General features: G+C 36.7%; 1 protein-coding gene across 6 annotated transcripts in view; it reads right to left on the bottom strand.

Moving 5' to 3' along the window:
• The window catches only part of CNTN3 (contactin 3), a 327880-nt gene that overhangs the window by 86111 nt on the left and 219607 nt on the right, over positions 1–22162 (bottom strand). For 5 of the 6 annotated variants that reach the window (XM_072785362.1, XM_072785364.1, XM_072785360.1 and 2 more), the window contains 5 exons: positions 8952–9155; positions 7207–7309; positions 6517–6701; positions 2747–2883; positions 1695–1824 (listed from right to left, as the gene is read on the bottom strand). In XM_072785362.1, coding sequence (XP_072641463.1) covers positions 1695–1824; positions 2747–2883; positions 6517–6701; positions 7207–7309; positions 8952–9155 — 759 coding nt within the window. Of the gene's footprint in view, positions 1–1694; positions 1825–2746; positions 2884–6516; positions 6702–7206; positions 7310–8951; positions 9156–10649; positions 10789–22162 lie in introns of those variants that run through there. The other variant, XM_072785365.1, reaches the window with a different exon arrangement.

Genomic DNA, 22162 nt, shown 5'->3' with positions numbered 1-22162 from the left:
GTCTTATGGAAAATCCCAGGGAATACAATTTATTTATTTTTTTGGTCAGTGGGCATCATATAGCTAATTATATTATGCGGTTATATATAAGACTGTGGATAAAGAAGATATGTTACCCAGACATTGTTGGTCTTAAAAATTAAGATCTTAAAATAATACTTTTGACTAAAAAAAAAAAACCCTTTGTACTTTAAGTGAATTATATAGATTTTTAACATAGCTCATATTTTTCCCATACAAAAGCCTCATACAGCATGTTTGGTATGAAATCACGCATTTTAAGATGAATGAACCATCACTCATAAGGCTAATTTAATACAATAGTACAGCAATGCTTCAACTTAAGACTAGGTAAAAATCCACTCTCTTTTTGTTAAGTACCCCACTTCTCTGTTATGGATAAGAGTAGCCAGATTTTCAGTTGATGATCTGCCTTTTCCAGAATTGAGGCTTCCCAGTGCAGATGATGTATTTCTAACCTCCAGGCATCAAGGATGAGAGACCTGCTTCCCATCAAATCAGGGATTCTCAGTGTGGCACCTGACATTTTGGGCTGAATAATTATTTGCTATGAGAGTCTGTCTTGTGCACTGTAGGATATTTACATTGTAGAATTATTTGTGAGTAGCCTTTCTGGCTTCTACCCACGAGATGCCAGGAATACACACTGGCTCCCTTCTTCCCCTATCTGTCCTCAACATTATGACAACTAAAAATGTCTCCCAACATTTCCAAATATTTCCTGAGAGCAAAGTCATCCCCGACTGGGGATCGCTGAGTTAGGTCAATCAGGGTCTTCCAACTTCTGGACCATATGGATTGACCAGCCATGGGTATAAGACTCAACTCAGTGATGCAGGGCCAATGCCATGTAGGACTGCGATTTTTATTAGCGCAATTCAGAAAGCCATGCTTCTTGCATTAGACTGACTGATCACGGAAACTGAATGTGTTGGGGATCAACCATGTAGATCCTGATGATGGTGATGATGCTTGAGCCCTGGATCATGTTCTGTTCATATCCAAATCTGCACTTTAATTACATGGAACAAAAAATTTCCCTTCTTCTTTCTCTCTTATTTACATCATATGATGCTATGCTCTGACAATTTTGGTTGACTTTCAGGCATTTGTCACTTACAAAGTGTTTCTCTAGATAATTGCCCTACACACAATGTAACATTTTCTACCTTTTCATATACTTAGAGTGCAAGAAGAAGAAAATAATTCAGAATTTCAAATAGTTGAGCTTTGTTAATTAAAACTTCACTATGCCCAATGTTTGATGCTTTGAGCAGGGTCACTAAAAACAAAGCAACTCTTTATGGATCCATAAATTATTGTTTTCAATTCTGTTCTTTACTTTTGAACTTTTACTAGCCCTGCAACAGAAAACACCAAATTCACTTATTATCTTAAAAGGCATTGCATAGTTTGTAACATTGGAGTTGGATAAGGATGTTTTAGGTCAACAAGTTTCCTTATTGTTGTTCTATTTCAGCCTTTGAGGTTTATTCCAGCCACAATTGCTGCTTTTCCTTAGAAATCACTAAAATATATTCCCTGATTAAAAACCCTGATGTTGTTATAATACTGTAGAGAATATAGGAGTATAATAGGAGAAGTAAATATTTCTGGTTCTAGCAAAAATGGGGGATTTAAGAAAAAAAGTGACAAGAGAAGCTTTGTCTTACCTACAACCTTAAGTTCTGCACTGGAATAGATGAGACCATGTTTGTTTTCTGCTATGCACTGGAACATTCCAGAATCAGTCACATTTAGGTTCGATATTGTAAGGGCACCATTTTCTATCTGTATTCTCTCCTAGGTAAGAACAAAAATCTCTTGCATATCAATGTATGTATCATTTTAAAAGAAAAATGAAACCACTATTATTTCAATGATATACAAACCTCCTTCATTTTCCTCAGAGTATTAGGCAACCTGACCTGAAATTGTAATATTTCCTTATTTTGAAAATCTGAGACTGATTTAACATAACAGCCACACATTAGAAATACTAATAAACACCCTTCAGTCCAAATGCCTATCAGTAAAATAAATAACAAAGCAAGAAGTAAAATATTATAGGCACTTCATTTTTCCCTATGGTTAAAGTTGCAGACTTTAAAAAATGTATCATGTTTCCATCCCATCAACTGGAAAGGTTTTCACCATTTTTTAAATCATTTAAATTAAACACATTATATATTCTGTGCACCAGAAAGGGTTCTGGAAAATACATTTATTAAGGGTTTTTAGGTAGTATGACAAGTTATATATAGAAATTTGAAGGAACATAATTGACTTAGTACACAATTTTTTAAAAGAGTAAAAATTATATGGCTTAAGAAAGCAAGTGATTGAGAAAATAAGTACTCATGTAAAAAGGTAACCATGTAATGATACATTTACTCTCCAGAGGCCAATACCAACTTGTCAAACAGGAAAAAGAAATTATATTCCACATTTGATTAAAGTCAAGTCTTTTCTAATTTCAAAAGCAAAAAAAAAAAATAGTATATCAGTTTTAGACTAAATTCACAAAATTATTTTTTACCAATCAAATATAATTGTTGAAAGTATTTCCTTTTTGGCAGACTGGATTCTTGATTTTATATTTTTCTTCTCTTTATCACTTTATAGGTACAAATGAATGTGTACAAACTTTGGCACTAGGTACAAGGAAGGCATTTATTTAACACAAAATGAAGAGACGAAGGATTAACCAGGCTCGTTACCTTACCTCAAGCACAAGGGCTTCTCCATTTTTCAACCATCGGTAGGAGGGTTTGGGCTTACCACTTGCCCGGCATTCCCAAAAAAGATTGTCCTCCACTGCTATTTCTACATCTTTTATGAGCTGAACCCAATGAGGTTTTGCTGCAAGGAAAAAAAAAAAAAAAAAAAAACAAACCACCCAGCAAATAATAAATAAATACTTTATATAAATGGATATAAACACTGTGAGCAATTAATTAATAGGAGCATAGTGACTAAAATTATATTTAATTCCCTATTTACTAAGTGGGTATGGGAAATATTTCTAGATTTGAGAATGAATGTTTCAATTTGTCACTTCTTAAGCCAAATTCATTATGCTTTCTCCGTTTTCAAAATTCTGGGCATTGTACTATATTCTCTTTCTTAAATTTTTATTTATTTATTTATTTATTTATTTATTTATTTATTTATTTATTTATTTTAAAAGGGAGACAGTGGGGATGGGCAGAGCAGAGGGATTGAGAATCTGAGAATCTTAAACAAGATCTACACTCAGCACGGAGCCTGACACATTGGCTCGATCTCGTGACCCTGAGAGTTTGGCCTGAGCCGAAATCAAGAGTCAGATGCTTAACTGACTGAGCCACCCAGGTGCCGCGGCACTATGTTATATTCTTCAAGTGTGTCTTAGTAGATTGTAATGCAGGGATACTAAATAGACTCCTTTCCAAGTGCATTTGTGAATCATAAGGTCACAATTGATGACAACTTAGTACACATATGACAGGAGATACTCATCTTAATTATGCACTAAAAATTAACATCCGTAGAAGGGAAACTTCTATAGCTGAGGAAAAAAAATCTCCCTCAAGTTAGAAATAAGTTTTAATTAAATACAAGCCAATGAGCATCTTATGAACCTCTTTGTGAATTAAAATGAAAGCAGAGAAAGATGGATAAATTGGTTCAATTTGAATAATATGATTTTTTATGAAAAAGAACTAGCTCATGCAACCTTAAATTATGTATGCAAATCAGTGGCATCAACTGGATTTATCATTTTCTCTTACATTTTAGAAGATATTTGGAAAATTCTTTTTACAGATGAAAGCAACATACCACTTATAACCAAAGCCACTCCATATACACAGCATATTCAGCCAAGTCTCAGCTTGCATTTTAGATCCAAAACTGGGAGGTGAGATGTCTTACTGGTTTCACATTGCATTATGCATGTGATGTCTACTGTGAGATTCACATTTGCATCCTCCATATGGAGAAACAGTTTATCTATTTCTATTTAATTGCAACCATGGGAAGATTTGTCTTTCCATTTCTATCTTGTAAAATTGCTTTTTTTTAAATAAAGGAAATAGAAATATAGCTATTTAGCTTTTAGAGAAAATCTATTGGTCTAAATTTTGCCTTATTATTATTATTTTTTCTCATTATTATTTTTTTTTACATAAATGACTTCCTCAGTCTGAAGTATAGTTCAGTCTAAAGTCACTTCACTCTACTTATATTGAAGCACATTTTTTTTTCTTTCAGGAATTATCAGCCTTCATGGAATAAGACCGCAAAGAAACTCATACATGAGTCCTTCTCTAAGACTCAAGATTCTAGCAAAAAATTTCCACTGGTTTCTCAGAACTACTGTTCTCCAAATGAGAGGATAATTCATTGGGCTGAAGCCAATCCTGAGATTACAACTGCCATGTTAATTGTGATTTCCCCCCTTACTCTATCATATGAGATCCAAATATTCTATCTATATGAAATATTAGAACGGATAACCAGAGAACTTCATGGCACTGATTGAATATAATAGTCTTAAGTCAGAAATGTAGTGTAACTATCATGAAACTCCTTATCTCATTAATTCCTGATTTATTTCTTGGGTATATATTATATTACCTACCTAATGAAATAAAGCAGTAGTCTACCTTCTTTAGTCAGTATAGGGGATGATGCTGGTTGTCTGTTGTGTATCCATTTCATCTTTTCTTTATTTGTAAAATAACCCCCATTTCTCATTAAACTATCTTCTCTTTCATCACCTCACACCGCCCATAAAATTCAGGGAATCTGACCATATTCCCTGTTCCTGATGCACTTAAATTGTATAAGTCAATTCTCCCCACTACTGATTGGTTTAGGAATGAACTTCCAGGCAATGATATTTGAGAAGGGAATTACAAGATGTTTTGGAGACAGGAAGGGTGAACAAGGGTTAATGTTCTGGTCTCAGTGGACAGCTATTTTATGACTCTACCAGAGACTAACATGCAGGTAAAGGGAAAAGACCGGTAAGGGCAGAAACAAAATCACAGAGAAACTGAGCAAGGACCTGCTTATAAGGTACTTGAACACCAACTTAGCTTTGAATTTCTCATCTTATGAGGCATTCAATTATTTATTTTTTAGTCAAGGTTGCTGGTCCACAGAGCTAAAACATTGCTGCTGAAACATTTAGACAGTTGGAATAGCTTGTGTTTTCTTGTAAGGGTCACTTCTTACCCTAGGTCAAGTAATTCTTTCTCAGAAAGGAGAAACTAAGCTCCTCCTTTGGAGCTTTCTCCTACCAGAAAAAGGGACTTGCTCTGGGTGGTCTTAGAGCTGTACAGTCATATGGCTTAAGTGCCCCCTGACCTACTTTTTTTTTTTTTCCCCCTGACCTACTTCTTTATTGTCCCATCAGTATGTAGACCTTGACACCTAGGTAATGTCACCGTGGTGCTCTGTAATCATGTAACGAGACAGTTATAACACAGAATGACTCATGATATTAAACCAGGCCTCCAATTTGTTCCTGACAGATCCTAAAATCTTACAATAGGTGAACACATGTCAATTTAATCAGAAGCAATGCAAATTTTTTTGAGGGAGGTCATAAAAAGCCCTTTAATTTTAATATTTGTCTTTGCAAATGATTTCCTCCCTGAAACATTTATGTATGCAAACTGTTTCCATTTCCACTTTCTAAGATAAATAGAATGCAATGCAATTTGCCTTTCACAAAAGTGGTCAATTCTCTCTCTCGTTTTACAATGCTTCTCATGATCAAACTGCAAGTATATATCCATTGAGCATATATCTTCCTATATATTACAGTACATTTTGTAAAATCATGTATTTATGCTTTCTAAATCATGCTTTCTTCAAAAAACTTACTTTTCTTAATAAAAATGATCTGAAAACAAAAAGGATAATTTAATTTTCCTATACCAAATGACTCTAAATAAATGTAGCATTATTATCCTTTCCTTACCCAAACTGAACAGTACATCAAATAAATGATTATAAATTAAAGGAAGCAAACACAGCACAGTTACATTATTGGAAGGGAGAGAATTAATACCAAAGAACTTCAGCCTGACTTGATGTGGTTTGTCTAATGCAGTAATTACAAGTTCTCTCTGTAAACAGTTTCTTTCTGTGTAGTAAAGATCATAAAGAAAGATACAGTCACATTTTCTAGGGGAGAGGATAGACACAAAGGAGATTGCTCTGTGATATGACCAAGTGTATAAAAGCATTACTCATAGAAAAAAATGAAATATTCATTATTATATGAATCGTTTTAAAATGCAAAAAGACTATGTCATGCCTCCGACTTCACCACAAAATGGTACTGCTTCTTAATTCCTCCTATATATTCATCCTCCTTTAACAAAACTCAAAAGAGAACAAGGTGAACATTGGCATCCTGTCATAACTTCCCACTGCCCAACAATATTTTGTTGAGAGAGCAAAAGCTAAAAATTCCATTTGCCCAAAGTAGATACTCACCATAGTAAGTGAGACGCCCTCTGGCGACATTTCTTCCTCGTGAATTCTCAGCAATGCATTCATAGGAACCCGTATCTTCCTGTTGGAAGTTGGGGATTTCAAGCACGCCATTGAACTTTCTCAGTTTAATTTTACTGGAAAACGGCAGTCCGTCACTTCTCCTCCAATTAATCTGAGGTACAGGGCTAAGCAGAAAATTGTCAAGTTATTGCTCTTTTACACAGATGCCTGGATGCATCTTAGGCCCTACAAAAGGAACCTTTTGTTAGGATAGAGCAAAAAGGCACCAGGTTTCCAATGCAGAACATCTCCAGTTGTCAATTACATAAACCTGATACAAGGATTTACCTAAGTTGATATTTTAATAAGGTGTGCATTTTCTTGAGTTAATTCATGACTTAAAGAAAAAAGAGGAACACGTCTCCATTGTATTATGACAAATGAACAAGCAAAAGAAAAATAACAGCAATCTAGTTCATGAAATTAGGCAGGCACAGTCATTTTCTGCGAATTGCCTTTCAAGCTTCAACCTAAATTATGTATGTGCATTCTTATATTTTATTTTTCCTTTGCTTCTAAATGAAAGAAAATTTTAGAAAATAAGGACAAGAAGACTCTGTCAAAAACTATTTTGATCTTTTACGGCAAACTAATATTTCAGCACATTGGGGTAAGTGTTACAAAACTTACTTTCCAAGAGCAAAACATTCCAATTTCACAGTTGCTCCTTTAGCTGCCGGAAGAGTTTCTGGAAATTGTACTTCTATTTTTGGCTCATATTCACCCATCACACCTGTAAAGCCATATGAGGTTAATAGTTTCAATGTTTCCTATGGAATTATCTCATTTTTCTTCAATAAAACTTTCTTTTGCTCCATTTTGAACTAGTTTCTCTAATGATTTAAATTACTAGCCATCCATTAGGTACTTTTAAAAGCAGAGCTAACTGGGCCAAATATGCAACATTATTAAACATCAGGGACCTCAGATTCTGTGATTCATAAATTTACTGCTTATAGAGCAGTTCCAAGAAAACCATTATACCCTTTACATTGTGTAAAAGGGGGGCTTTTTTATTCTGTATTTAATCTGGACATTTCTAGTCAAACTGAAATATACAATGTATTATGACTTCTTGAAATATCCTAAAGAGCAAAAATTATGGGAGGGAATTTACTTAATGGTACCCTGGTAGCAGAGAAACCAATCTTAAACTTATTAAATGGCACCCTGGAGACGAAAAACAGTAACTTAATAAATGAGAAAGGTCAAATTCAATTATAACTGACTGGAAGGAAATGTTTAGATAATATGTGGTCATGGCATGGTGCTTTATCAGATATGGCTTTGTGTAAGTGGGGCAGTTATGCAGGCTTACAAATCTGTTTCCTCTGAAGTTCATGTGCTCCCTTGAAATAGCCATAAAGGAGTTGAGGGAACACATGTTTTCATTTTCAGCTTTACTGAGGTATGATTAGCAAATAAAGATTATATAAATTTAGAAGGCACAGCCCGATTTTTTTTACTGTGTTCAATGTGATGATTTATATATGTATATACATTCTTAAATGATTATGTCAGTCAAGTTAACACATCTAGCACCTCACATAGATACCATTTAATTTCTAAATATTCTGTGGTAAGAACACCTCAGGTCTACTCTCTCAGCAAATTTCAAATATACAGTACAATATTATTAACTATTATGACTATGTTGTTGGAGGTGGGGGAAATGGGGAGAGGTTGGTCAAAGAGTACAAACTTTCAGTTATGAAATGAATAAGCTTTGAGACACCTGGGTGGCTCAGTGAATGAGCATCTGCCTTCAGCTCAGGGCATGATCCAGGGGTCCTGGGATCAAGTCCCGCATTGGGCTCCCCACAGGGAGCCTGCTTCTCCTTCTGCCTATGTCTCTGCCTCTCTCTGTGTCTCTCATGAATAAATACATAAAAATCTTTTTAAAAAATAAAAAATAAAAAATAAAATGAGTAAGCTTTGGGAATCTAGAGTACATTTGAAAACATTTTAAGAGATACTTTATATCCTATAACAAAACAACCAAACTTTTAAGAACCTCAAGGTGACCAAAATCAGGACAAGTGGTTCATGACAATGTAACCTGAGCCAGAGGCTCAGAAGAACCTCATGCTTGGTTTGATGGTCTCCTATCATCATCTTGAAATTCTTAATAATTTCTGAACAATGGATCCACGATTATTATTTTGCTCTGGTCCTTAAAAACTATGAAGCTGGTCCTGGGTAAGGATTAGGAACAAGGACCTATGTTAATGAAATAATCTGCATCGCTGTACTCATAATTTTTTTTGTTTGCCCCAAAATGAAATAATCCATGATATACTTTTCACCTTTTCCCTTTGTTTTTGGATGTATTCCCAACATTTACATTTAGAATTGCACCTTGAAATATTTCCTACCATCAGAACGTAGCACCAGAGGAGTTGGGGAGCCCAGCACTCTGGCTTTCGTCACTGTACTGGTCACCACACATGTGTAATTACCCACATCGGATGGCTCGACCTTGGCTATGTAGAGATGGCCTGTCTCTTGAGAGACAAATCTCCGACTATCTTCTTCAACAAATGATGGATATTCATTGAAGATCCAAGCATATGATAGTTCTAACAAAGTTTGGGGGTAAAAGAAATTCCATCATTAAAGAAAGTTTTCCATATTATAACTAAAAAATACACAAAATCACCTTTACTGCAAAGCAATGCTGAGTGCATTTATTGCAGGTCATGAAGAGGAAGAAAGAGTTCTGTGAACTGATTCTGCGGTCATTCTGCATTACGGTGGAGGACACTGCTGATTAGCATTCTTCTGGGAGCAATATTATCACCATCATCATTATCACTACTCCTGACACCTCCTGACAAGTCTCTCTCGCTTCGGTTTTCCTCCCTTTTATTTTGTGTCTCCACACCACACATTCTACACTCTTTCAAATTACCGATCCCGTCCTTTCAGTTTTTGATATAACTTTTCTGTAATTTCTTGGTATTCTTGAGAATAATGCAAAATTTCTTAACCTGAATAGGAAATTCTGCACAATTAGACCCCTGCTTAAAGCCTTACCACGTGGGTGCCTTTGCATGTGCTGCTCTAGAAAGCTGCAGTGTCCTTGTTTTCTGTTCACTCTCTTGCCTCTCTCCCACAACCTTTCAACACTAAACCCCCTTCTGCCAGAGTAACTTCCAGATGGTTTTCAAAGCTTAGTTCCAAATATAAGGAATCACCTCCTCAGAGAGGACGGGTCTTCCTTCATCCTCGTCCTCAGAGTGGGTTCTCCTATATTCTAGAGCAACTCTTAAGCTCACATAGGTTAAAGCACTTACTGCTTTGTATGTAATGGTCTACTTATCTGTCCTTCCATTGCTTGGTAAACATTGAGGTCAACTTTTATCCTGACTGCCCTGCCCCACCCAATTAGCAAAATGGAATATCCAAAGATACTGAACAGTTCTCAGTAAACATTTATTGAGTTAATTAAGGATATAATTACACTATTATCTCCTATGTAAAGTCCAATGTGAGAGTTTTCTTGACTTTTTGGGTCAAGGTAAACCAACTTTCTCCAAAGGAACTAATAATGTTCTTCTACTCTGTGATAATGAGGGTAAATCATACAATGCTGCATTGTTCTAGATGCCCGTATTTTTTAGAGGCAAGTTGTAATTTAAGCACACTTAACCATGGTTGGCTTATTTGATTCCTTTTTTTCCACGGCCCTACTGTGTTTTACAATTTCATCAACCTTATTGTATTGGTTCGTTGCTGTAATGCTTTTTCAAAAGAATTTTTGGAAAATGTATGTAATCAAAATAAATTTAGTAACAAATTGAAAATATACTTAAGACACTACTTCAGTGGCAAAGGGTCTTCGCATTTGGCAGAGGTGGACAGTAACTCAGTATACAAATAACAACGAGACAGTGTAAAAGGTCTGGGTGAGAGTTACTCTGGATTTCAGAGGAAGGACAGGTGACATTCTCTCATGACTAAACAGCAGATCTTAAAGGATAGAAGAACATTCTGACAGGCAGGGAGAAAAGCACTCCAGATGAAGTGAAGAGCATATGAAAAGTTGGCAGGGAAGAGAAAATGTTAAGTACCTGGTAGCAATGAGAAACCACTGACTTCCTTCTGCCTTCAAGCAAATACAAATGTTTGATGATTCCAAAGGTTAGCAAGTCAAGGGCAAACTGGGAGCACATTTAGAAACACGGATTTTTAACCTTGAACTGCTCTCCACATCACGTTATAATAGCAGTAGGGTGTTTCAGGAAATTTCAATCAGTCACCTGACAGGCTGTGAAATCCAAAGTTGTTTGTTGGACTGTATGAAAATGAAACGTGTCTCAAACATCCACTCCCCCGCTAGCCTCATGCTTACTGAGATGGTGCTTTGCTCTTAAAATAGTACTAAATAAACCACAGAGTTAAAGAATGCTGGTCAGGGAGGCTGGATTAGTTATGCAATTGTTGAAACTGACAGGTGTGGAAGCCTCAGTTCCCCAGGCTCTTCCTGTTGCACTAAGCATGCCGTCCCACCCAACATCCCCTGTCCCCTAACTCTGTAACTTCACCTTGCTTTAGAGAAGACAAAGCCATCTCATTCTGCCTTTCAAAGTATTCTATCCATGAAATTAATAGGATTGCCTCACTCTCTTTTATTTTTTTAATTTAAAAATATCCCTTTTATCCAGTAAGTGTAAAACTTCCACTGCTCCCCAACATAACATACCTCAGTTGGGTGTGAAGAACAAGAAATCAACCTTATTAAACCAGTTTATACTAAACTAAGAATTGCTGGTGGGAAGAACGCAGATGCAGAATCTAAAAAACCTAAAATCTAATAAATTCATGTAAGAAATACTATATAGCAAGGAGAATGTCTGATCAATAAGCACATGCAACAATTTGGAATAAATATTACATATGTCATTTTGACTGAAATGCTGTAAGGCTCCACTTTAGCATTTTTTAAATCCCAAATCAATACTTTCAAGATTTAAATAGTGTATTATCATTATATTGTTATACAGATACTATGGTGGCTTTGCTTATATGACCCCTGTAATGAAGGACTGTTAGAAGAGAAGAAAGTCAAAATTAAAATCATTTTAAGCTGCTCACAAAATGAGCACGGAGAAGTGAATATGGCTGGATTGAAGGGTGGGTTGTGATAGATATGGAAGTGTCCCACTTAGGTCTCACTTCAGGAGAACTTCATAGAACACAGTTAACTGGTGGCCTCCACCTGCTAGCCTATGAGTGGAGTGCTGTGGCTACACTTTCCTGGGGCTGCTTCTAGCTAAACGATGAACCCCACTGGGGTGTTCATGCTGGCTCATTCCCCCTGTTGCAGGATGTCCCCCATTGGGCAATTCAGGTTGGAGACGTCCCATCAGGTAATAGTCATGATATTCTCAGAACTTCACAGTGATTTGGCTTTCTTCCTATCCAAATTTTCTTCTCCTCTCTTTGCTCAGAGATAGTAGATTTGAATTTCAGACTGGAGTTTCCTCTACCAATTTCTGCTTCTTCACCGTTTAACCTTCACAGGCATTTTCTCCAGGATTTTTTCTTTATTATTTTTTTTTAATAGCAAGTCTGATCCTCTAATCCCATCTTGGAGTCTGCTTCTCAGAACACTTGAACTGACACAATGCTGCTGAAACGGAGTAACAGACTCTCCTCTGTGTTAGAAATTGCCCCTTCCCTTAGACCCTCAGGAAATATCCTCTATTACTGACCTCCTTTTCAATAACTGTTTAATCCCCTCACCTCACCCTCAGACTTTTCAAATTTACAAACTAATTCCTAATTGATTCTTAGCACCTACCCTCCACACAAGCCCTGACAAATCAGCATCCCAGAGGAAAATGGTGTAAACCCACCCTGAGATCCCCACCAAACAAATTAGAAACAATAGAATCTTCATCCCCCTAGGCTATATTACTGAGCAGAAGCCCTAAAGCCATCACTTACTTGTAACTTGAGAATGCAGTGGAGAAAAGCTGCTCTTTTGCAGGAATTTGCACTCCTGCATTCCTCTTTGACAAACTGTGTAACAATCAGGCAGATTTGGGATCTATCTCAGAATAGCATACAGGTATTCCTTGAATTACAAAGGGTTTATTATATTTGTAAACCATCACCCAAGGCATGTTGTATATGTGATCTTCACACAATCATGTGGACTGTATACTCCCTGTATATTAAACAGTGTAGAAAGACTTTTTTTTTTTTTTTTAAAGATCTTATTTATTTATTCATGAGGGACACACAGAGAGAGGCAGAGACATAGGCAGAGGGAGAAGCAGGCTCCCCATAGGGAGCCTGATGCAGGACTTGATCCAGGGACTCTGGGATCATGGTCTGAGCCAAAGGCAGAGGCTCAACCACTGAGCCACCTAGGTGCCCCTGTAGAAAGAAATTTTAAAGAGTTTTCAATAACACTCCCTCTCTCTTCACATCCTAATAGCATAGTATGTATACTTTTGAATTAAAAGTGCAATACTATGGTCTAACTATTGGAATATATTATAACCAGAATACCATAGTGGTCTTCCTCCACTATTTCTGCCAAATAGTATATTCTCACAGCTACAGGAGAAAAAAGGATCTTTGATGAGCAGCACAAAAATCGAACTCTAAGGTATTGAGCTGGGATAAACAGGAAAAACAAGAGAGCAGAAACAAGAGCCACTTTAGGGATGGAAGAGGTTGTACTATAAATTGATTTTGAGACTCAGGCAGGTAACCTAGAAGTAAATGCCCAATGGGTAGGTGAGACCTTTAAATGTAAATGTATGAGAGAGATTGGGCCTAATAATGGCATGGGAGGCTGAATCATGACCCCTAGAATATTTCATCACTCTAATCCCTGAAATCTTGAACATATTACCTGACATGAAAAGAAGGGCTCTGCAGATGTGATTAAATTAAGGATACGGAGATGGGAAGATTATCCTGGATTATCAGGGGTGGGGGAAATGTAATACTAAAAGTCCTTGTAAGAGGGAAGCAAGAGGGTCAGAGAAAAGGAACTGGAACTGTGGAAGCAGGGGCGTCAGCCAGAGAGTGCTATTTGAAGATGCTATGCTCTTGATCTTGAGGAAGGGACAGGTGGGGCTAGGTAGGGAGAGATAGATAAGGGACTATGTGATCAGGCTCAGAGAAATTCCCAAAATGCTGAGATATTAGGAAACCAGAGAAAAGAGAACAAACCAGACCACCCTGCCTTGGTGTGGGTGGGGAGGATTTTTTTTTTTTCTTTTTTCGTGATAGTTGCCTGTGACCAACAAAAAATGACCAGACCCCAAATGAAGCCATTAAAGATGTTATCACCGGGCATCCTGGGTGGCTCAGCGGTTTAGCGCTGCCTTCAGCCCAGGGTGTGATCCTGGAGACCCGGGATTGGGTCCCATGTCGGGCTCCCTGCATGGAGCCTGCTTCTCCCCCTGCCTGTGTCTCTGCCTCTCTCTCTCTCTCTCTCTCTGTGTCCCTGAAGGATAAATAAATAAAATCTTTAAAAAAAAAAAGATGTTATCACCACTCCTTATTCAAACCAGGGCATCTCAAGAATGATAAAGCCACAAGGTTCCCAGTCAGTTCTAAATAAAAAAACTGTCAGGGGAGGGAGGCCCACGCTGGCAACCCTGTTGGGACCCCTTTCACTCCCGGGAGCTTTTTCTATGCCCTTGCTTAATACTCTTCTATCGCTTTACTCACTCTCCTTTGTCTGTGAGATTCATTCTTCGGTTCAGTGAGACAAGAACCTAGCTCTCCCACTTCAATCTGAAGATGGAAGACAGGACCATGAGTCAAGGAAAACAGGTGGCATCTAGAAGCTGGAAGAGGCAAGACAATGGATTCTCCCCTAGAGCCTTTGGAGCTTTCAGCAGCCCTGTCAACATCTGGCATGTTGATTTTAGCTCTGGGACACCTGTATTGGACTTCTGACTTACAGAATTGTAAGATAATAAATCCATGGTGTTTTAAAGCACTAAATTTGTGGTAATTTGTCATACTAGCAAGAGGAAACCAATAGAAATAATGATAATAGGTAACAATCAGGTGTTATTATTAAGTCTAGGTGCAGTGCTAAGTGGTAGAGAGAAAATTTCCAAAGAAAAACAATGACCAGAGACAAAAAAAAAATAAATAAATAAATAAAAAAAAAGAGAAAGCCTACACTTAGAAGGCCTACAGAAGAATCCTATTTCATATAAAGTGATTTTAAGACCAATACAGTGGCAAAGGGTGAGGTATTCCAAAAGAGCAAATCACAACCTCAAAGCAAATGAACGAATTAGTGTTCTGTTTTATACAAAGATTCAGATCCTTGGGATGCCTAAGTGGCTCAGTCTGGTTAAGCTTCTGACTCTTGGTTTCAGTTCAGGTCATGCTCTCAGGGTCATGAGATTGAGCCCCACTTTGGGTTCCATGCTGGGCATGGAGTCTGCTTGAGATTCTCTCCCTTTCCCTCACCCACTGCACTACCCTCCCCCCACTAAAAAAAAGCCAAAACAAAACAAAAACACACAAAGATTCAGACCCTTGACAACTTACAGAAAGAAATCAAACCTGTGTTTAATATGGTATATACAGCCATGACAGCTACAACAGAAATTTGTAGCACCTACCTACCTTTCTTTACAGACTTTCTTATTGAGATGGAATGAGACATAACTTTTATGTCTCAGAGAGAAGATCTGCAGTATTTCATTTATTGCCTGCATGACCATGTTAAAATGTATGGCATCACTCTGATTGAAAACATTAGAGAATTATGTGATTTATTGCATTCTGATTAAACTAAAAAAAAATCTGCTGTAATACCATCAGAGTTTACTTATCATAAAAATCTGCATTTGCAATAAACATTAATTGTACACTGCAAAGTAAAATATACATCAAATCAGCATTCTTTGGACATTTTTCAACATCATTTTATGTATGATGATAAATACAAAGCTATAATAAAGATGATAATTTTATATACTCAAACAAACTAGACTTTACAAAATCTGTCATAACCTGTGGTGTAAATCACAAACACATTATGCCAAAACTACTTGGCCACTGGGCTTTCTATTAACAACACTACGTTAATATTAGGTATGTGAATATTTTTTAGTAGAGAGCAAAGAGGCTTTACCAATCAGAGCCATAAATTAAGATAATGAAGTGTGGAAACTGCTTTCTAAAAAAGTAATATGTGATGAATGACATCACTCCTCCAGCCACATTCTTTCCCAGGTCACTTAAGTACAAGGCCAGTCAATTTAACAGGAAATATGTCACTCTAGTGTTTATCTGGAGATACATTAATACATATACTAGTGACATTTAAGGGTTTATTTCTAGTTTCATTATGAAATTCTATTATGAGGGAGATTTAATCCTTTGTATAGGCATTTTCTAGAAGAAGCTGTCAAATAAAACTGCAGTTGAACAAAACTGTAGAAGTAACCTTGGTTATTTTCTCTGGTGCCAACTGGAAAGTTTGATCTACCTGAAAAGAAGGAATATTAGGAGTTTGTGGGAACTTGCTGGATGTCATTCAAGATTTATATCATTGATTCAGACATTTAGGAAGGAAATTTTACTATGGAGCTTAGAGATGACACTCACTGATGGAGGGTCTGAGGCAGTACATAACTCGAAAGCCATGTAGAAAACTGAAGATAATTTAAGGTTCAAAGAGCAAAACATCACTGGTTAGGATTGAAAAGTCTGTATCATCAAAGCAGAAGGTATCTATGGACATCACCAACATTTCATTGTTTTGTCTTTCAAAAGCTGTTTTGTAAGTTGTTGCATTGAGGGCAACATTACATATACTGCAGGTTTCCTTGTTAGCCCATAAATGTCTGTCTAATTTATTTTTACTTAGAGTACTAAACTGTGACTTTTGAGGATCCTCAGATAAAGAGAACAATGATCGAGGAAAAAGAAAAAAAACTAAAAATGTCATTCCTTTACCTTTTCATACTTCTGGGCTGATTCTAAGCCAGGAGTCAGCAAAGTAAAACTACAGCATCAAGTCTAATCTGCTATCTGCTTTGTAAACTAAATATTTTGGAACCTACTCACATTCATCCAATTATTCTTGTCCGTGGCTGCTTTTATGCTACCAAAGCAGGTCTGAATAGCTGCAACAGAGACTATATGGCCCATAAAGGCTAAAATATTTATCTGACTAAAATTTTAAGAAAAAGTTTGCTAATTTGTGTTCTAGGTTAGTATTAGCCAAGGACCAAGTTATGAGTTCGGTGACCTTTACCTGCCTTACTTTACTTTTACTCCTCTCTTCCTTATAAGGCTGTCATATTGTCCTAACCACCACATGAAGCTTCACAAAGGCCAGTCTCCTTAATCTTCTGTACTCTTCTCTTTTGCTTTAGCCCCGTCACCTTTTGAGAGTATACACGAGTCATTTCCATAGCTTCACAAAAGTTTCCAAGAGATAACGCAGTTTTCTGATGTGTTTTCTGATCATCATTTTTGGTTCTACCATTTTCTTTCAGAAACAGGAATATTGGGGATCCCTGGGTGGCGCAGCGGTTTAGCGCCTGCCTTTGGCCCAGGGCGCAATCCTGGAGAACCGGGATCGAATCCCACGTCGGGCTCCCGGTGCATGGAGCCTGCTTCTCCCTCTGCCTATGTCTCTGCCTCTCTCTCTCTCTCTCTCTCTCTCTCTCTGTGTGACTATCATAAATAAATAAAAATTAAAAAAAAATAAATATATTAAGAAACAGGAATATTTTCAGTGGGTCCCTGCATCTCCCATTGTATTGTGACTCCACAAGGCTGTGTTCATTTTTTTTTCAATATTTATTTACTTATTTTAGAGAGACAGAGAAAGAAAGAGTCCTGGGGGAAGGGCAGAAGGAGAGAAAGAAAGAACCTAGAGCTGACTCCCTGCTGAGCATGGAGTCTGACTCAGGGCTTGATCCCAGGACCCTGACATCATGACCTGAGCCAAAACCAAGAGTTGGAACCCTAACTGACTGAGCCACCAGGTGCTCCTGTCTTCATTTTTAATGCCAGGGAAGCTCTTCTAACAAGTTCCTTCATCTCTTTCCTGGTACCCTGGCCACAAAAACTGATGTGGTGCCAGAGTTCTTTCCTCCATATCTGTTGATGCAGAAATGTAGGGAGCCCTCTAGAGGTCATTCTTTATTCTTGCTTGGACCCACACATTTCTTTTTCTCATGAAGAATTTTTTAATTTTCCCCAGAGAACGAGCCCTCTCCCATCCTTAATACAAGTTGTTTCAATGGACTGACCCCACCCTTGTCTCCTTGTTCCAAAATCTCATGATGAGTACGTGCAAGTGGGCGCCAACTTCAATGACACTCCAACCCTGGTGTGCAGCAATGATTTCAGGTAACTGAGAATGGGAAGGAGCAAAAAAAATGGGCAAGACATTTACTGACCTAGTTCCCTTCACCAGGGTGCTAAAGAAGCATGTCATTGTTAAAGAAAGTAGTTTAAGTTTTTCCAAGAGAAAATAATACCTAATCAGGACGGGCCAGTTTACTCTGATGTCTTATGAAGACAGGACAATCTTGTCTTGTCACAGACCCAACCTGCAGTTACTGCAACTCCTGGGTTGTGTGTGGAATTTCTGCTATATGATGAAACTCAGGCAGAAACCCCAAAAATGATAAGAGTCAGATCCTAAGGTAAGAGAGACTTGGGAATATAATGCATTTCTTTTCTGCTTCCTCATTTTTATGATAAAAATATGCTTTTCCAAGGAGTTCAAGGCTCTGAAAATGGTAGAAAGCAATTTTAAGATTAGCTCAAAACCCAAATGCTGCGGATGACTACAAGTTTCATTGCCAAGGCCTGCTTGTGCAGCTAAAAGAAAGTGCTTTGTAACAGCACATTTCGCACAATGCCATGCTTGATGCAATGTGTATATTGGTGTGCAGATCTTAACTCTATGTCAAATCCCTCTTGCCAGGTTTGCACTTTCCTCATCACTTATACTGAATAATGGACATTTTTTATGACTTCAGTGACAGTAAATAACATTTTCCTTTTAAGTGCAATCCAGGAGAAGCTAAGGAATCCTACAGCTCCTGAGAGTGTTAATTGGAGCCAATTATAATTTGATTGACCTGCCTTGCTATTAAAATGATATGCAGAATTTACACTGTCCTTGCAAAATGGAAATTTCCTAGTATAAGCCCACCCTTTAATGAATCCAAAGGTAGTACTTTTGGGTTACAAATCCCACATCAACTCTCAGAAGCTAATTTCAGACAGGGGTTTCATTGGGTTGCAAATGATACAAAAGAACTCTATAGATGGGGAAAACATGTAATAAAAGTAACTGGAATAATTAAGGACTAGTGGATAAAGGAGCATCACAATAACTGTGCATTCGTCATTAGGTCTCATTTTCTTAAGGAATGTCATGGGCACTTGATATTTCTCTTCTTGCTATGTGGGTGATTTTTTTTTAAATAGCAGAATAAAATGTCCACTATCACTGGTAAATAGAATGAGTTTATTAGCAGAGGATTAAGTCATCCTACCAAATCACAGGGGCCTTTTTACTGAGTACAATAAATGAGTTCTCAGGAAGCTGAAAAAATTAATATTTCTCTCTCTCTCTCACACACACACACACACACACACACACACACATACATACACAGTACTACTATTTGCCATTAATAGCACATCAAACTGTTCATCAAAATAGTTTAGTACTATATAAAAACATTTTATAATAGATCTTTACCCTCTGGAGTCTGTAACTTCTCTGAATAATAGATTTTAAATGGTAGTGGTTTCATTATAAAGTATACTTCTGAAATAGTACAAAGTCACCTAATTTTTAAAAAGTGACTAAATGTCTGATTAGGGCAGGTTATGCAATTATATCTGAGTACATAAACTTGGTAACAAAACAGAATGCCCCCAAAATCTAGCATTAAAAGTAATTCCTGTCCTTCTCATCCATAAGGCTCTATAAATGCCAACCTCTTTAGGTACTAACAGATGTACTCAGGACACTTTACAGCAGCCTCGGGTTCAAGTCAAATATAGATAACAGTTTGTAGGTTTTGAAAAAAGATAGGAGTTAGAAAAATACCATTACCTCCTGATCCCTTCCTTGTTATGCTCAATTATAAACACACATGTTTACACATACATTTCTTCTCTGCCTCCAGTGTTTCTAGTCCTTGCCTACTTGGCTATGCAGATATGTCCAGGGAAAAATCTATCACTCTGTAGAAATGTCTTTCAAAGCCTGAAAACAATTGCTATAGCTTTTTCTGTGATTTTAATAACCTAGCTGAAAAAAAAGGCCCTGCTGATGTTAGAGAGAAATACCACAAAGAAATAAAAGCCTATTGCTCAAATGCAGACTTTAGTTAAAATTCTCATTTGCTTAATGTTTGACGTTTTCTGGAAATCATCTTTCTGATCCTTGTTTCTAAAGATTTACTATGTTGACCAATTGGCTTATTTATCAAATCCTTAATATTGTTGTAACTTTATATTTGATCCCTCTCTATTAATTGCTTTCTTTTTATAGTATACCCCATTCAGTGCAAAGAATGATTTCTGGTCAATGAAAGATAAATCCTTAGAGAAGTATCTGAATGGTTGTAATTCAGGGACCCTTTTACAATTTATACTATCCAGGAACAGTAAGAAGTAAAAGTTAGGAAGAAAATAATATATTGCTTTTATTCTGTCCATACCCTGACATTATGAGCACCTCAAACTGATGGGTATTCATATCATGTGAGATTCTATTTTACAAAGAACTTTTTGATCTAATATTAATTTCTAATAGTAGACTTACCCTTACTACTTCAGTAGGTTTTCCTTATCCCCATTTTATTTTTCAGCGTCCCAGCTATCCGTTTACAAACATCATATTTAACTAATAAATGTGCACTGTATTGCTCAATAAATGCAGAGGTGTAAGAATAGATGAATAACAAGCTGATAGAGAGTGTGTCAAAGGCAGCATTTCAACTATGAATTCTTTAGCACTGGATTCCAGTGCTATGAAGCCCTTATTTTTCTATATCTGGTTAATGGATTAATGACTCTTCTAGTCATTCATAAGGGGACCAGTAGGATTCTAATCTGAATCTTCTTCTAATATAAAAATATTGGGTGAATATTGGCTTCACTGTGATTTTCAAAATTGTAGAACAGGAGTCCATTGAGGCAGACAGAGTTTTAAAAATGCATCCTAATTACACTTCAGTCAGTAACTGGGCTCATTTGTGCCTTATGCAGAAGGTTGCAAAGCTCATGCCATAATCTTCAGTTGGAAAAAAAAAAAAAGACAATGACCTTTCAAACCAGCTCAATTATTTAATATAATCTAATTGTGCTATTGACAGTTGTCTCTAAAATGTGGTCAAGTTTATGTTTACTACATCAATTAATTTCTTTCTTTTTACATTTTTCAAATAAGAAACAAATTATAATAGTGTGAGAGCACTGGCTCTTTGTTTTTTTTCTTCTTTCTTCTCTCTCTCTCTCTCTTGGCTCCAAATGTATTTACCTAAAACAATACAAAGAAATGCAAAGCAACCACCTGCTCCCTCTTTCAAACATTTTTGTCTAAAGCACTGCTGGTAAAGGGGACATAGGTCTTGTGAAAAGAAAAAACAGCCATCATGTGAGTGCTCGTCAGCTAATATGATGAAAAGCTTTTCTTTCCAAGAAGTAAATATGCAGATCTACAGTATAAGAACATTAGATTCTGCCTTGATAAAAGTCAAGAATAAATTTATGAAGGAATGTTAATCTGTTTGACATAAATGTTCATTGATCCTCTTTCACTGGAAGTATTCTGAACTTCATTCCTTCCTAATCCAGTATTACTTCATCTATTTATTCTCCCAAACAATACTGCATTTTTATTTTCTAAATAAATTCACATTGAACAAGTTGTCTTGCTGATTTACCCTGCTTATTTTGATTCTTTTCCCTTAATATTACCTGAGGTGATATAAATACCTTTCTGTCAGTTACGTTTCAGCAGTTGGTATTCTAAGTGAAAGCAATGCATTTATTTTCGTTACCCCGTGGAACTCTAGTCCTCTGCTTCTAGACACTTTTCCTGTCTTATTTATTTATTTATTTATTTTGAGACCATATGTAGTATAAGGTTCTGGGAATTACTGAAATTGCTCATATTTGTTTTATGCTATATTTTACTTCAACAACATACCTTCTGGAAAATTTATGAGCATGTTCATTTCCTTCATCTATTTTATAAATTCAACTAGTTGACCTTCCACTGGCATGGCATTAAGGGCTTTCCTAGCTTTCAATTTGAATGTGTTACGTCAAAGAATATTTAGCATGCTATGTTTTAGATCAAGCAACCTTGTAGCTACTATATTTTATTTCTGTCACTCATAGACACTTAACATACTTGGGCTCTGGTAAAAATAATAAAATTTCAAATTCCAGTTAGAAAATCTGTTTTTGTACCATTTGTTCACCAGAGAAAATGTATGAAGGTGATGAGAACGGTCTTAGCAATAAGGATTTGATTATTAACCCTGTAGGGTACCTGATGACTTGTAATGACAGCAGGTAGACAGAACATGGAAACTGT

This window comes from Canis lupus, chromosome 19 (genome assembly GCF_048164855.1).
Source record: "Canis lupus baileyi chromosome 19, mCanLup2.hap1, whole genome shotgun sequence".
Classification (NCBI taxonomy): domain Eukaryota; kingdom Metazoa; phylum Chordata; class Mammalia; order Carnivora; family Canidae; genus Canis; species Canis lupus.
This window is presented reverse-complemented; position numbering and strand designations above follow the sequence as displayed.